Here is a 16,708-nt window from a genome sequence, read left to right on the forward strand (position 1 = left end):
ATGTCAGAAGGACATCTTTTGGTCATCTGCTTGTATCTTTCCCAAGCTTCATAGAGGGATTCACCATCTTTTTGTTTGAAGGTCTGAACATCCACTCTAAGCTTGCTCAGCTTTTGAGGAGGAAAGAACTTAGCCAAGAAGGTTGTGACCAGCTTATCCCAGTAGTCCAGGCTATCTTTAGGTTGAGAGTCCAACTATGTTCTAGCTCTGTCTCTTACAGCAAAAGGAAAAAGCATGAGCCTGTAGACTTCAGGATCTACTCCATTAGTCTTAATAGTCTCACAGATCTGCAAGAACTCAGTTAAAAATTGGTAGGGATCTTCTGATGGAAGCCCATGAAACTTGCCATTTTGTTGCATTAGAGCAACTACTTGAGGTTTCAGCTCAAAATTATTTGCTCCAATGGCAGGAATTGAGATGCTTCTTCCATCAAACTTGGAAGTAGGTGTAGTGTAATCACCAAGCATCCTCCTTTCATTATTGTTGTTGGGTTCGGATGCCATATCCTTTTCTTGTTCAAAAATTTCAGTAAGGTTGTCTCTGGATTGTTGTAATTTAGCTTCTCTTAGTTTCCTCTTCAGAGTCCTTTCAGGTTTTGGATCAGCTTCAACAAGAATGCCTTTTTCCTTGTTCCTGCTCATATGAAAGAGAAGAGAACAGAAAAAGAAGAGGAATCCTCTATGTCACAGTAAAGAGGTTCCTTATTGTTAGTAGAAGAAGAAGGGAATAAAGAAAGGAGAATCCAAACACAAGGGTGAGGATAGGGGCAGAGATTTGAGATGAAGAGAAGTGTTAGTAAATGAATGAATAAATAGAATAAGGTGAGAGACAGAAGTTTTCGAAAATAATTTTGAAAAGGAGTTAATGATTTTCGAAAATTAAGATAAGAAATAAAATTAAAATTACAATTTAAAACAATTAATTAATTAAAAAGAATTTTTGAAAAAGAGGGAGGTATTTTCGAAAATTAGAGAGAGAAAAGTTGTTAGGTGGTTTTGAAAAAGATAAGAAACAAACAAAAAGTCAAATAGTTAATTGAAAAAGATTTGAAAATTAATTTTGAAAAGATAAGAAGATAAGAGGTTAGAAGAGATATTTTAAAATCAAATTTTTGAAAAAGATAAAATTTTGAAAAAGATATGATATAAAAGATAAAAAGATATGATTAAAAAGATATGGTTAGAAAAGATTTAATTTTTAAAATTAAAATTAATTACTTGACAAACAAGAAACTAAAAGATAAGATTCTAGAATTTAAAGATTGAACCTTTCTTAACAAGAAAGTAACAAACTTCAAATTTTTGAATCAATCACATTAATTGTTAGCATAATTTTCGAAAATAAAGATAATATTAAGAAAAAGATTTTTGAAAAATATTTTAAAGAATTTTCAAAAATTAATAAGAAAAATGAAAAAGATTTGATTTTTGAAAAAGTTTTGAAAAGATAAGATTTTTAAAATTGAAAATTTGACTTGACTTACAAGAAATAACTAATTTTAAAAATTTTTTACTAAGTCAACTCAAATTTTCGAAATTTTGAGAGAAAAAAGGAAAAGATAATAAATTTTTTTTATTTTTGAATTTTTAATTATGAGAGAGAAAAACACAAAAAAATGACTCACAACATGAAAATTATGAATCAAAACACATGATGCATGCAAGAACACTATGAATGTCAAGATGAATACCAAGAACACTTTGAAGATCATGATGAACATCAAGAACATATTTTTGAAAAATTTTTTATGCAAAGAAAACATGCAAGACACCAAACTTAGAAATCTTTAATGCTTAGACACTATGAATGCAAAAATGCACATGAAAAACATCATACAACACAAAACAAGAAAATTTAAAGATCAAACAAGAAGACTTATCAAGAACAACTTGAAGATCATGAAGAACACTATGAATGCATGAATTTTCGAAAAATGCATAAATTTTTAAAAACATGCAATTAACACCAAACTTAAAAAGTTCACTCAAGACTTAAACAAGAAACACAAAATATTTTTTATTTTTATGATTTTATGATTTTTTTGGTTTTTATGATTATTTTTTTTCAAAAATTGTTTTGGAAAACGAAAAAGAAAAAAAAATTTTGAAAGATTTTTGAAAACTTTTTGAAAACAAATTAAGAAGAAAATTACCTAATCTGAGCAACAAGATGAACCGTCAGTTGTCCAAACTCGAACAATCCCCGGCAACGGCGCCAAAAACTTGGTGGACGAAATTGTGATCTCTTATAATGGCATTCAGCTTGGTGTGCACAATTACTAACTCAACACTTTCTTCACAATCTCGCACAACCAACCAGCAAGTGTACTGGGTCATCCAAGTAATAAACCTTACATGAGTAAGGGTCGATCCCATAGAGATTGTTGGTATGAAGCAAGCTATGGTCATCTTGTAAATCTCAGTCAGGTGGATAATAAATGGTGATAGAGTTGTCGAATAATAATAATAAATAAACAGAAAATAAAGATAGAAATACTTATGTAGATCATCGATGGGAAATTCAGATAGGAGTATGAAGATGCTGTGCTCCTTCCTGAATTTCTGCTTTCCTACTGCCTTTATCCAATCCTTCTTACTCATTTCCATGGCAAGCTGTATGTAGGGCATCACCGTTGTCAATGGCTACATCCCATCATCTCAGTGAAAAAGGTCCAAATGCTCTGTCAGGACACGACTAATCATCTGTCGGTTCTCGATCATGTCGAAATAGAATCCCTTGATTCTTTTGCGTTTGTCATCACGCCCAACAATCGCGAGTTTGAAGCTCGTCACAGTCATTCAATCCCGGAATCCTACTCGGAATACCACAGACAAGGTTTAGACTTTTCGGATTCTCATGAATGCCGCCATCAATTCTAGCTTATACCACGAAGACTCTGATCTCACAGAATGGAAGGCTCGGTTGTCAGGCGAGGGCAACCATGCATCGTGCATCAGGAATCCAAGAGATACACACTCTAGCTTTCGCTTGTAGAACGGAAGTGGTTGTCAGGCACGCGTTTATAGGGACAGATGATGATGAGTGTCACGGATCATCACATCCATCAGGTTGAAGTACGAGTAGTATCTTAGAATAGAAATAAGATTGAATTTGAATAAAAGATAGTAGTAATTGCATTAAAACTCGAGGTACAGCAGAGCTCCACACCCTTAATCTATGGTGTGTAGAAATTGAAAATACATAAGTGATGAAGGTTCAGGCATGGCCGAATGGCCAGCCCCCCAAAACGTGATCAATAGTCTCCTAAGATGAATAATGGAATAAAACCAAGACCAAAGATGTAACGTGGTCAAAATACGTCTAATACATTAGTAAAAAGTTCTATTTATACTAAACTAGCTACTAGGGTTTACAGGAGTAAGTAATTGATGCATAAATCCACTTCCGGAGCCCACTTGGTGTGTGCTTGGGATGAGCTTGATCTTTACACGAGCTGAGGCTTATCTTGGAGTTGAACGCCAAGTTGTAACGTGTTTTTGGCGTTCATCTCTGATTCGTGACGTGTTTCTGGCGTTTGACTCCAGAATGCAGCATGGAACTGGCGTTGAGCGCCGGTTTACGTCATCTAATCACGAATAAAGTATGGACTATTATATATTTCTGGAAAGCTCTGGATGTCTAATTTCCAACGCCATTAAGAGCGCGCCATTTGGAGTTCTGTAGCTCTAGAAAATTCATTTCGAGTGCAGGGTGTAAACCCCGGTTAAATTAGTAGATAATTAGTCAATAAATTAGTTTTTAATAAGGAGGATTAGAAATGCGAATATTATATCAAAATAGGGTAGAACTCACCGAAACGAGAATTTTGACACTAATTTTGAAGAAAACGGTCCAAGATTGGACCGAAAGGACCGAACCGGTTGAACCGGACCCGAACCGAGCTGTCGGTTCAACCGGACCAGCCCTATTAAATGAACCCAGCTTTGTCTTCTCCCTCATTACTGCAGCAACGAAGCTTTCAGCTTCCAGGGAGAAGAGAAACGAGAAACATTCCCGTAACCCTCACGTTAATTCCCGATCCCCGTAACTTCTCCGTCCGAGCTCCAATCGCCGCACCGTTTGCGGCCACGCGTTCACCGCGTCGAGCTCTACATTTCTACCGGAACAATTTCATAGGTAACTTGCTATTTCACTCTCAGCTTCATCTTCCCCCAATTTTCGAATTTTAAGTGGGAATATTGAATTTCTTTGATTTCTGATGTTTTAGGATCCAATTAGTTTGAGAGAAACGTTCACTCTTGCTTATATGAAGCTTGGGTAAGGTGAGGATACGATAATTCTATTTTATTTTCATTAAATTTGAGCTTTGAGTATTAAATTGGGTATATATGTATTATGAATGTGTATTAGGTTGAAAATAAATAATTGGAGCTTGAAACTGTGAATACTGGAACTTGGAGGAAGCGGATTAGTTGAGTTTTGAGGGGTTGTCTTGGTTTTGAATAAATAGCTTTGGTCGTTACGTGGAAATCGGCCAAGGTATGGTTTAGGTTTCTTGCATTTATATAATGTTCTGTGAAAACTTAGGCTAGGTAACCATAGGATAAGTTGGAATGCGGGCGTATGTTTAATGTTTAGTAATTTTTCGATGAATATATTTGGTTGAAGTTTATTGGATAATTAGTTATTAATTTTGGATGGTGAATGTTATTATTGATGAACATGGTTAGTTTGGTGCTTGTTGATTAATTAATGATTCGGTGAATTATTGATTTGAGGTATTTTGTGTTAAAAGCCTAGGAATTGTGAACTATGATTCTTAGTTGAATTTTGGTTGTTGGATTTGAATATTGTATGAGTTTAATTTTTGATCTGAAGTAGATTTTTGTGGAGATTGTTTTGATAATGAGGAAGAGAATGTTGGATTGAGAAGAATGCAGGTTTGGACCCGAAAAGGGTGGCAAAGTCCGAGTTTTAGAGGAAATGCTGCCGAAATTTTATAAAAAATTAGAGATTTTGTTTATATGATTATTTAAAAAGATTTAGATTTAAAGGTTATGGTTTGATTTTGAGTTATTAAGAAAATGAGCATGTTTTAAGTTTGATTCATTTAGAAAAGAATGAATTATGTTTTGGATTAGAACTATTGATAGACGGAGTGGGAGGTGTGATAATGAAGGATAAGGATTGAATATGATTGATGTATGATGATGAATGAAATGTGATTGAGAATGATGTGGATATTGATGAATTATAATTAAATTATTTAAATGGCTTATGAATTTGAATAATCTGAGATACGAGATTCCCTGGATTAAGTGCCGTGGCTTGCCACCACGTGTACCAGGTTGAAAACTCGATACTCTGTTGACCCTACGACGTAAGTGTGACCGGGCACTATATAAATTCCCGGGAATGTTACCCCCATTGAGCAATATTGATTATTTGAGAAAAATCTATGCATAGACTCTTGGGGATGCACGTCGGGGGACCGTCTAAGGACAATTCAGACTTGTCGGGTTGGCTGGATAACCGACAGATGAGCCTCATCAGCCATAGGACAGGCATGCATCATATGCATATTACTTGAATTACTTGCTTGTGCTCTAATTGGGTGTGCCTATCTGTATTTGCCATGTTAAATGTATATTTGTTATCTGCAGTACTTGTAACCTTCTTGTGTTCGCCTTTGTCTGTTTAGTTGTCTGTGAAAATGCATGATGGAGTTGGAGGTATGGAGGAATGGCAGTATGGGATTTAGATTTAAGGTTAAGTTAAGTTAGGATTAAATATTTTTAGAGAACCACCTTTTATGGCTTCTGTTTAATACTTTAAGCTCTATAATCTGAGTGTCGGTGTTCTAGGATTGCCTCTGGCATTCCCAGAACCTTATATATTATGTGTGTGGCACCTTTACCATACTGAGAACCTCCGGTTCTCATTCCATACTATGTTGTTGTTTTTCAGATGCAGGTCGAGAGGCATCTTGTTAGGCGTCTGGACTCTTGAAGCGAAGTGGTTACTGGGATATTTTGTTATGCTATGATGTATATATATGTACTTAGATTTCTCTCCGCATGACTTATTCTTTTTGATCCTCTTAGAGGTTTATGGAGAGGTAGGATTGTGTATATGTACTTTTGGGTTTGGATACGTATGTATATATGTGTAAATATTCTCCGGCCAGTCTTGACTTCGCAGGCTGAGTTAGGAGCTTGATATTTTGTATCTTTGGCACTCTATTCCCACTTCTGTTAGCTTATGTTTGATAGTTATGGTTTTCTTAGCACGTAAGTTAACTCGTCCCTTGAGCGTTGCGCCTTTATTGTGCGATTTTTATTTTCCCCTTTTCTTCAAGGCTCCTAGCATATTATAATTCTTCTGCTATTATATGTACTCATTTTATTTTAGAGGTCGTAATACCACACCACATTTGTTTTACGACTTAAGCGTAAAGCTTAGTGTGGTAGGGTGTTACATTATGGTATCAGAGCAGTTCGTTCCTATAGAGCCTGAAAGACGGACTGATTGTGCTTCTGCGCATTCTCTGTATATGTGTTTATGTGCTATTAGGATATCTGATTGATATATATGGCATAAACGTTTGTGAGCATGCATTTGGAACTTAAAGCATTAGACCTGCGATATTGAGACTGATCAACTTAATATCACTTGTTTGGTGTGTATAGGGACCAGATGTCGACTCGCGGACGCGGTCGCGGGCGAGGTAGAGGTAGGACAGGCACCGTTACTCCTGTACCCACATGGACTGATCCAGTAGACTTTATGGCTGCCCTGGGAAATATGGCTGCAGCTATGCAGGCAACAGCTGAGGCACTGGGTAATCAGATAAATCAGGGTAATCATGGGAATAATAATGATGAGGACGGTCCTATGACACTTGCTACATTTCTAAAAGTTCATCCTCCAATCTTCAGGGGAACCTCAAATCCCACTGATGCAGATAATTGGATTCAGGCTATGGAAAGGGCATTACAGGCACAACAGGTTCCTGAAGAGCAATGGGTTGAATTTGGAACTTATCAGTTGCAAGGTGAAGCTCAGTATTGGTGGCAGGGAACACGACGTATCCTGCAGCCTGATGGTGCTGCGATTCCTTGGGAGGTTTTCCGGACAGAGTTCTATAAGAAATACTTTCCTAATTCAGCTAGAAATGCCAAGGAACTTGAATTAATGCAGTTAAAGCAGGGACAGATGACTGTTGCTGAGTATACCAGTAAATTTGAGGAGTTATGTCGCTTTTCTCGTATCTGTCAAGGTGCGCCTGAAGATTTTGCTGAATGGAAGTGTATTAAATATGAGGGAGGTCTTCGGAGCGATATTCTGAGCTTCGTTGCCCCAATGGAGATTAGGGTGTTTTCTGAATTGGTGAATAAGAGTAGGGTGGCTGAGGATTGTGTGAGGAAGGCGGCAGCAGAGAAAGGGAGTTTGAGGATGCCTTTTCAGAGGCCTTCAGGGAGGAACTTTGCTCCGAGAGGTAGGAATTTCAAGCGTGGAGGCTTTGTTCCACAGCAGACTCAGGGTCAGGGTAATTATAGAAGATCGAATATTACTGCTAATCAAGGAAAAATGTTTGGGAAGCAGCCACAGCAGGATCTGAATTGTCAAAAGTGTGGAAAATATCATCCTGGAGTTCCGTGCAGACTGGGACTTGGAGTATGCTATTCCTGTGGACAGCCTGGGCATATAGCCAGTAATTGCCCAGAAGAAGAAGTATGAGACTGGTAGGGTGCAGCAGCCGGGGAGAGTATACACCACTTCTACCATAGGTGCTGAGGGATCTGAGACATTGATTAGAGGTAATTGTGAAATGGCTGGTAAAATCTTAAATGCTTTATTTGATTCAGGTGCAAGTCATTCATTTATTGCATTTGAAAAGGCCCATGAATTAGGATTGAGAATGGTGGTTTTAGGTTATGATTTGAAAGTATATAATGCTACTCATGAAGCTATGGTGACTAGGATAGGATGTCCACAAGTTTCCTTTCGAGTACAACAGCGTGAATTTGTGCATGATTTGATTTGTTTGCCTATGACTGGTCTTGATCTCATTTTGGGATTGGATTGGTTATCCAAGAATCATGTTTTGCTTGATTGTTCTGAGAAGTCAGTACAGTTTATGCCAGAAGGGTCAGAAGCACCGGTTGTGGTGAATAGTTACTATTTGAACTCTATGATAGTAAACTGTTCTGGAACCGAATGTCAGGGTATTATGTTATTAACTGCGGGAGTATCAGGTGATGATAAGAGTTTAAAGCAAATTCCGGTTGTATGTGAATTTCCAGATGTGTTTCCGGATGATATTAATGATTTCCCACCTAACCGAGAGGTTGAATTTGCAATTGAGTTGGTACCTGGATCTGGTCCAATTTCAATTACTCCTTATAGGATGTCGCCTTTAGAAATGGCTGAACTGAAAGCTCAGCTGGAAGATCTGTTGGGTAAGCATTTTATCCGACCAAGTGTTTCTCCGTGGGGAGCGCCAGTGTTACTGGTAAAGAAGAAGGATGGGAGTATGCGGCTGTGTGTCGATTATCGGCAATTGAATAAGATCACTGTGAAGAATAAATATCCGTTGCCTAGAATCGATGATCTAATGGATCAGCTACAGGGTGCCAGTGTGTTTTCTAAGATTGACCTGCGATCCGGATATCATCAGATAAGGGTTAGAGACGAGGATATTCCGAAAACTGCTTTCAGAACCCGTTATGGTCATTATGAGTATACAGTGATGTCTTTCGGGTTAACTAATGCCCCGGCAGTATTTATGGATTATATGAACAGGATTTTTCGACCGTATCTGGACAAGTTTGTTATTGTCTTCATTGATGACATTCTTGTTTATTCTAAGACTGAAGAGGAACATGCTGATCATTTGCGAACTGTGCTGCAAATTCTGAGAGACAGGAAGTTATATGCTAAGTTATCTAAATGTGAGTTCTGGAAGAGTGAGGTGAAGTTTCTCGGCCACGTGGTGAGTAAGCAGGGGATAGCTGTGGATCCTGCTAAGGTGGAAGCAGTGATGAATTGGGAGCGACCAACTTCAGTGACAGAGATAAGAAGTTTCCTAGGTTTGGCGGGGTATTATCGGAGATTCATTAAGGGATTTTCACAGCTCGCCTTACCTTTAACTAAATTGACTAGGAAGGATACGCCTTTTGTCTGGACTCCAGAATGTGAAGAGAGCTTCCAAGCATTAAAGCACAGGTTGACTACTGCACCTGTATTGGTGTTACCTGAACTAAGTGAACCATTTGAAGTGTACTGTGATGCATCTCTGAAAGGTTTGGGGTGTGTTTTGATGCAGCACCAGAATGTTGTAGCATACGCCTCACGGCAATTAAGGCCGCATGAGATGAACTACCCGACACACGATTTAGAACTTGCTGCTGTTGTGTTTGCTTTAAAGATTTGGAGGCACTACCTCTATGGTGTTAAGTTTCTTGTTTTCTCAGACCATAAGAGTTTGAAGTATCTTTTTGAGCAGAAAGAGTTGAATATGCGTCAGAGGAGGTGGATGGAGCTTCTGAAAGATTATGATTTTGAATTGAATTATCATCCAGGAAAAGCGAACGTTGTGGCGGACGCTTTGAGTCGAAAGTCTTTATATGCGGCTTGGATGATGCTACGGGAGGAAGAGTTACTGAAGGCATTCCAAGGTTTGAATTTAGGAATTAGAGAAGAATCTGGAATCCTGTGTTTGAGTCAGTTGCAAATTTCTAGTGATTTTAAATCAAAACTTCTGAAGGCTCATCGAGACAGTGAAGCGTTACGTAAGGTATTACCAGCAGTCGAACAGGGGAAACAGTGGAGAGTGTCAAAAGGACAGGATGGTTTGTGGAGGTTCAAGAACCGGATTATTGTGCCAGATATTGGAGACCTGCGACAGAGAATCTTGAAGGAAGCTCATAAGAGTGGATTCTCAATTCACCCAGGGAGTACTAAAATGTATCAGGATCTGAAAGCGATGTTCTGGTGGTCAGGGATGAAAAATGATGTGGCATTGCATGTATCTAAATGTTTAACGTGTCAGAAGGTTAAGATTGAGCATCAGAGACCATCAGGGACCCTTCAGCCTTTGGAGATTCCACAATGGAAATGGGAGAGTATTGCAATGGATTTTGTGATAGGTTTGCCTAGAACCCGATCTGGTTGTGACGCTATTTGGGTGGTTGTGGATCGACTAACAAAATCAGCTCACTTTCTTCCTATCCGAATAAGTTGCACAATGGAGGAATTGGCTCGAATGTATATTAAAGAGATTGTCAGGTTGCATGGCGTGCCTTCTACTATCATATCTGATAGAGATCCTCGTTTTACATCAAGATTCTGGGGAGCTTTTCAGCGTGCATTTGGGACTCAGTTAAGCTTGAGTACTGCGTATCACCCTCAGACAGATGGTCAGTCAGAAAGAACTATTCAGACCTTGGAGGATATGTTAAGGGCTTGTGTTTTAGACCAGCCGACGAGCTGGGATCGGTATATGCCATTAATAGAATTTGCTTATAATAATAGCTATCATGCGAGCATCGGAATGGCTCCATATGAGGCTCTGTATGGCAGAAAATGTCAATCTCCATTGTGTTGGTATGAAACTGGAGAAAGGAGTTTATTAGGGCCTGAAATGATAGCTGAAACGACTGAGCAGATAAAGAAGATTCGTAGTCGAATGCTTATAGCCCAAAGCCGCCAGAAGAGCTATGCTGATCAAAGGCGAAAGCCTTTGGAATTCGAAGAAAGAGAACATGTCTTTCTGAAAGTTACACCAACCACTGGAGTAGGAAGATCTATTAAGACTAAGAAACTAAATCCCCGTTATATTGGACCATTTGAGATTCTGAAGAGGATTGGGCCAGTGGCTTATAGAATCGCCTTACCGCCATATCTTTCGAATTTGCACGACGTATTTCATGTGTCTCAACTTAGGAAGTACACTCCTGACGCAAGTCATGTTCTGGAACCAGAACCAATCCAAGTAAGAGAAGATCTAACACTTCCAGTAATTCCAGTGAGAATTGATGATACTAATATTAAACGATTACGCGGAAAGGAAGTATCATTGGTAAAAGTAGCTTGGAGTCGAGCTGGTATCGAGGAACATACCTGGGAGCTCGAATCGGATATGCGAAAGGACTATCCACATCTCTTTTCAGGTAACTATATTTGAATTTTGAGGGCAAAATTCTTTATTAGGTGGGTAGGATGTAAACCCCGGTTAAATTAGTAGATAATTAGTCAATAAATTAGTTTTTAATAAGGAGGATTAGAAATGCGAATATTATATCAAAATAGGGTAGAACTCACCGAAACGAGAATTTTGACACTAATTTTGAAGAAAACGGTCCAAGATTGGACCGAAAGGACCGAACCGGTTGAACCGGACCCGAACCGGGCTGTCGGTTCAACCGGACCAGCCCTATTAAATGAACCCAGCTTTGTCTTCTCCCTCATTACTGCAGCAACGAAGCTTTCAGCTTCCAGGGAGAAGAGAAACGAGAAACATTCCCGTAACCCTCACGTTAATTCCCGATCCCCGTAACTTCTCCGTCCGAGCTCCAATCGCCGCACCGTTTGCGGCCACGCGTTCACCGCGTCGAGCTCTACATTTCTACCGGAACAATTTCATAGGTAACTTGCTATTTCACTCTCAGCTTCATCTTTCCCCAATTTTCGAATTTTAAGTGGGAATATTGAATTTCTTTGATTTCTGATGTTTTAGGATCCAATTAGTTTGAGAGAAACGTTCACTCTTGCTTATATGAAGCTTGGGTAAGGTGAGGATACGATAATTCTATTTTATTTTCATTAAATTTGAGCTTTGAGTATTAAATTGGGTATATATGTATTATGAATGTGTATTAGGTTGAAAATAAATAATTGGAGCTTGAAACTGTGAATACTGGAACTTGGAGGAAGCGGATTAGTTGAGTTTTGAGGGGTTGTCTTGGTTTTGAATAAATAGCTTTGGTCGTTACGTGGAAATCGGCCAAGGTATGGTTTAGGTTTCTTGCATTTAATATATAATGTTCTGTGAAAACTTAGGCTAGGTGACCATAGGATAAGTTGGAATGCGGGCGTATGTTTAATGTTTAGTAATTTTTCGATGAATATATTTGGTTGAAGTTTATTGGATAATTAGTTATTAATTTTGGATGGTGAATGTTATTATTGATGAACATGGTTAGTTTGGTGCTTGTTGATTAATTAATGATTCGGTGAATTATTGATTTGAGGTATTTTGTGTTAAAAGCCTAGGAATTGTGAACTATGATTCTTAGTTGAATTTTGGTTGTTGGATTTGAATATTGTATGAGTTTAATTTTTGATCTGAAGTAGATTTTTGTGGAGATTGTTTTGATAATGAGGAAGAGAATGTTGGATTGAGAAGAATGCAGGTTTGGACCCGAAAAGGGTGGCAAAGTCCGAGTTTTAGAGGAAATGCTGCCGAAATTTTATAAAAATTAGAGATTTTGTTTATATGATTATTTAAAAAGATTTAGATTTAAAGGTTATGGTTTGATTTTGAGTTATTAAGAAAATGAGCATGTTTTAAGTTTGATTCATTTAGAAAAGAATGAATTATGTTTTGGATTAGACTATTGATAGACGGAGTGGGAGGTGTGATAATGAAGGATAAGGATTGAATATGATTGATGTATGATGATGAATGAAATGTGATTGAGAATGATGTGGATATTGATGAATTATAATTAAATTATTTAAATGGCTTATGAATTTGAATAATCTGAGATACGAGATTCCCTGGATTAAGTGCCGTGGCTTGCCACCACGTGTACCAGGTTGAAAACTCGATACTCTGTTGACCCTACGACGTAAGTGTGACCGGGCACTATATAAATTCCCGGGAATGTTACCCCCATTGAGCAATATTGATTATTTGAGAAAAATCTATGCATAGACTCTTGGGGATGCACGTCGGGGGACCGTCTAAGGACAATTCAGACTTGTCGGGTTGGCTGGATAACCGACAGATGAGCCTCATCAGCCATAGGACAGGCATGCATCATATGCATATTACTTGAATTACTTGCTTGTGCTCTAATTGGGTGTGCCTATCTGTATTTGCCATGTTAAATGTATATTTGTTATCTGCAGTACTTGTAACCTTCTTGTGTTCGCCTTTGTCTGTTTAGTTGTCTGTGAAAATGCATGATGGAGTTGGAGGTATGGAGGAATGGCAGTATGGGATTTAGATTTAAGGTTAAGTTAAGTTAGGATTAAATATTTTTAGAGAACCACCTTTTATGGCTTCTGTTTAATACTTTAAGCTCTATAATCTGAGTGTCGGTGTTCTAGGATTGCCTCTGGCATTCCCAGAACCTTATATATTATGTGTGTGGCACCTTTACCATACTGAGAACCTCCGGTTCTCATTCCATACTATGTTGTTGTTTTTCAGATGCAGGTCGAGAGGCATCTTGTTAGGCGTCTGGACTCTTGAAGCGAAGTGGTTACTGGGATATTTTGTTATGCTATGATGTATATATATGTACTTAGATTTCTCTCCGCATGACTTATTCTTTTTGATCCTCTTAGAGGTTTATGGAGAGGTAGGATTGTGTATATGTACTTTTGGGTTTGGATACGTATGTATATATGTGTAAATATTCTCCGGCCAGTCTTGACTTCGCAGGCTGAGTTAGGAGCTTGATATTTTGTATCTTTGGCACTCTATTCCCACTTCTGTTAGCTTATGTTTGATAGTTATGGTTTTCTTAGCACGTAAGTTAACTCGTCCCTTGAGCGTTGCGCCTTTATTGTGCGATTTTTATTTTCCCCTTTTCTTCAAGGCTCCTAGCATATTATAATTCTTCTGCTATTATATGTACTCATTTTATTTTAGAGGTCGTAATACCACACCACATTTGTTTTACGACTTAAGCGTAAAGCTTAGTGTGGTAGGGTGTTACACAGGGAGGTCAGAATCCAACATCATCAGCAGTCCTTTGTCAGCCTTTTATAAGAGTTTTGCTTAGGTCCCTCAATTTCAGCCAGAAATTACCTGAAATCTCAAAAAAACACACAAACTCATAGTAAAGTCCAAAAATGTGAATTTAGCATAAAACTAATGAAGACATCCCTAAAAGTAGCTAGATCCTACTAAAAACTATCTAAAAACAATGCCAAAAAGTGTATAAATTATCCGCTCATCAAATACACAGGCTATAAGAGCGAAATATCTACGACTTGGAACCTTTACGTAGACGGGTCTTCCAATAAAGTTAGAAGCGGTGCTGGCATCATCTTAGCAAGTGGTACGCGGAATTAAACTTCGCACAACTGAACCAGCAAGTGCACTGGGTCATCCAAGTAATACCTGAGCTTAGTCAGGGTCAATCCCTCGAGGATTGTTAGCTTGAATGAAGTTGTGGCTATCTTGTAGATCTTAGTCAGGTGAATAGAAAAGTTGTTTTTTTGTTTAAAGCACATAAAAGTAAAATAAAGATAACGTTACTCGATGATGGTGAATGCAATGATAAGAAGATGGTTAAGGCTTTGGAGATGCTTTGTTCGTCTAGATCAATTCTTGTCTTACTTTTTACTCCAACTATGAATGATTTCTTCTATAGCAGGCTGTATGTGATCAACGCTGGTTTGAGCAATCGCCAATCTTCCTCTAGGCTGAATACCAGGTTTAGTGCGCATGTAGTCTGAATGAGGGTGAAGCTCCTGCAGTTCATTCCCCTTAGTGATGCTACTCAAAATGCCACAGATAAGGTCAAATCTTCCAGATCAGAAAATGCTGCACCTTTGGTTCTAGCCTCTACCAAAAAGACCATAATCTCCCCATACCTTGGCTGAACTGATGTCTCGAGAAGTTCCCAACGAAGTCGTGGATTAGCCGTCTAAGAGATGTATCCTCAAGCTAGTGGTTCAGCAATATCCGATGAAAGACACTTACTGAATCCCATGTAGAATATAGATAACTTTTGACAATTCAAATCATTCATAAGGTTGAAGAACGAAAATACATCTTAGGAGAGAATTAAACACGAATTAAAACAAAACAGTAGTACTTTTATTAATCCATAAAACTCAGCAGAGCTCCTAACCTTAACCTAGGAGGTTTAATGACTCATACTGAAAGAAAAATACAATGAAAGGTTTGAATGGGCAAAGATGATCAAAAGTTCTTAAAATGGGTGAACTCTTGTCGATATATACTAATCTAATAACTAAGAATTAGAGAAATATGATAGGCTTAGGCTTGTAGTGCAAAAATCCACTTCCGGGCCCACTTGGTGAGTGTTTGGGCTGAGCAAAAGAGTAAGCCACGTGCTAGGACTCCCTAGGGGCATTGAACGTTGGCTAGGGGCCCCTTTTTGGGCATTGGACGCTGGTCACATCCTTGTGGGCGTTAGATGCCAGAATAAGGTTGGTGGTTGGCGTTGAACGCCAGTTTTGGGCCTTCAATTCTGAAGCAAAGTATAGAATATTATATATTTCTAGAAAGCCCTGAATGTTAGATTTCTATATCTATTGAGAAAGCTCTATTTGGATATTTGAAGCTCCAGAAAAGCTCCTTTGAGTGCACAGAGGTTAGATCTTGACACTATCTACAGTGCTTTTTTTTTGCCTCTAAATCCGACTTTTGCTCCAGCTCCTCAATTTCAGCCAGAAAAGACCTGAAATTGCACAAAAATACACAAACTCAAAGTAGAATCCAAAAATGTTAATTTTGCATAAAAACCTATGAAAATATAATAAAACTTAAACAAAATATGCTAAAAACTATATGAAAATGATGTCAAAAAGCGATAAAATATCCGCTCATCACAACACCAAACTTAAACTGTTGCTTGTCCCCAAGTAACTAAAAACAAAGTAGGATAAAAAGAAGAGTAAGATCCAATAAATCTCAGAGTTTTCAATGAAGCTTAGTTTCAATTAGATGAGCGGGACTTAGTAGCTTTTTGCTTTTGAATAGTTTTGGCATCTCACTATCCATTGAAGTTCAGAAGTGTTGGCATCTTTAGGAACTTAGAATCCAGATAATATTATTGATTCTCCTAGTTTAGTTCTTTTTTATTCTTGAACACATCTTTTGGAGTCTTGCCCGTGGCCCTAAGAACTTTGTTTTCCAGTATTACCACCGGATACATAAATGCCACAGACATTTAACTGGGTGAACCCTTTCGGATTGTGATTCAGCTTTGCTAGAATTCTGATGAGCGGAAAATTTATACGCTTTTTGGCAGTGTTTTTAGTATGTTTTTAGTATGTTTTAGTTAGTTTTTATTATATTTTTATTAGTTTTTAGTTAAAATTCACTTTTCTGGACTTTACTATGAGTTTGTGTATTTTTCTGTGATTTCAGGTATTTTTTGGCTGAAATTGAGGGACCTGAGCAAAAATCTGATTCAGAGGCTGAAAAGGACTGCAGATGCTGTTGGATTCTGACCTCCCTGCACTCGAAGTGGATTTTCTGGAGCTACAGAAGCCCAATTGGCACGCTCTCAATTGCGTTGGAAAGTAGATATCCTGGGCTTTCCAGCAATGTATAATAGTCCATACTTTGCCCGATATTTGATGGCTCAAACAGGCGTTCCAAGTCAGCTCAAGAATTCTGGCGTTAAACGCCGGAACTGGCACAAGAATGGGAGTTAAACGCCCAAACTGGCACAAAAGCTGGCGTTTAACTCCAAGAAAAGTCTCTACACATGAAAGCTTCAATGCTCAGCCCAAGCACACACCAAGTGGGCCC

The 16,708-nt window shown here is 38.2% G+C and overlaps 1 protein-coding gene, 1 long non-coding RNA gene and 1 other non-coding gene across 3 annotated transcripts; all 3 read left to right on the top strand.

Annotated features, from left to right (window-relative positions):
- Positions 1–104, top strand: LOC130965102 (small nucleolar RNA R71). Its single transcript, XR_009081156.1, has one exon. It is a non-coding gene; the product is annotated as a small nucleolar RNA R71 (small nucleolar RNA).
- A 3,861-nt stretch (positions 105–3,965) lies between these two features.
- LOC130961549 (uncharacterized) lies at positions 3,966–6,074 on the top strand. The gene is made up of 4 exons (XR_009079591.1): positions 3,966–4,137; positions 4,229–4,283; positions 4,372–4,500; positions 5,929–6,074. It is a non-coding gene; the product is annotated as an uncharacterized LOC130961549 (long non-coding RNA).
- Positions 6,075–6,657: 583 nt separating this feature from the next.
- Positions 6,658–7,701, top strand: LOC130963073 (uncharacterized). Its single transcript, XM_057889221.1, has one exon. The coding sequence runs from the start codon at positions 6,658–6,660 to the stop codon at positions 7,699–7,701; it is 1,044 nt and encodes a 347-aa protein (XP_057745204.1).
- The last annotated feature ends 9,007 nt before the right edge of the window (positions 7,702–16,708 follow it).

Source organism: Arachis stenosperma, chromosome 2 (genome assembly GCF_014773155.1).
Source record: "Arachis stenosperma cultivar V10309 chromosome 2, arast.V10309.gnm1.PFL2, whole genome shotgun sequence".
Classification (NCBI taxonomy): Eukaryota; Viridiplantae; Streptophyta; class Magnoliopsida; order Fabales; family Fabaceae; genus Arachis; species Arachis stenosperma.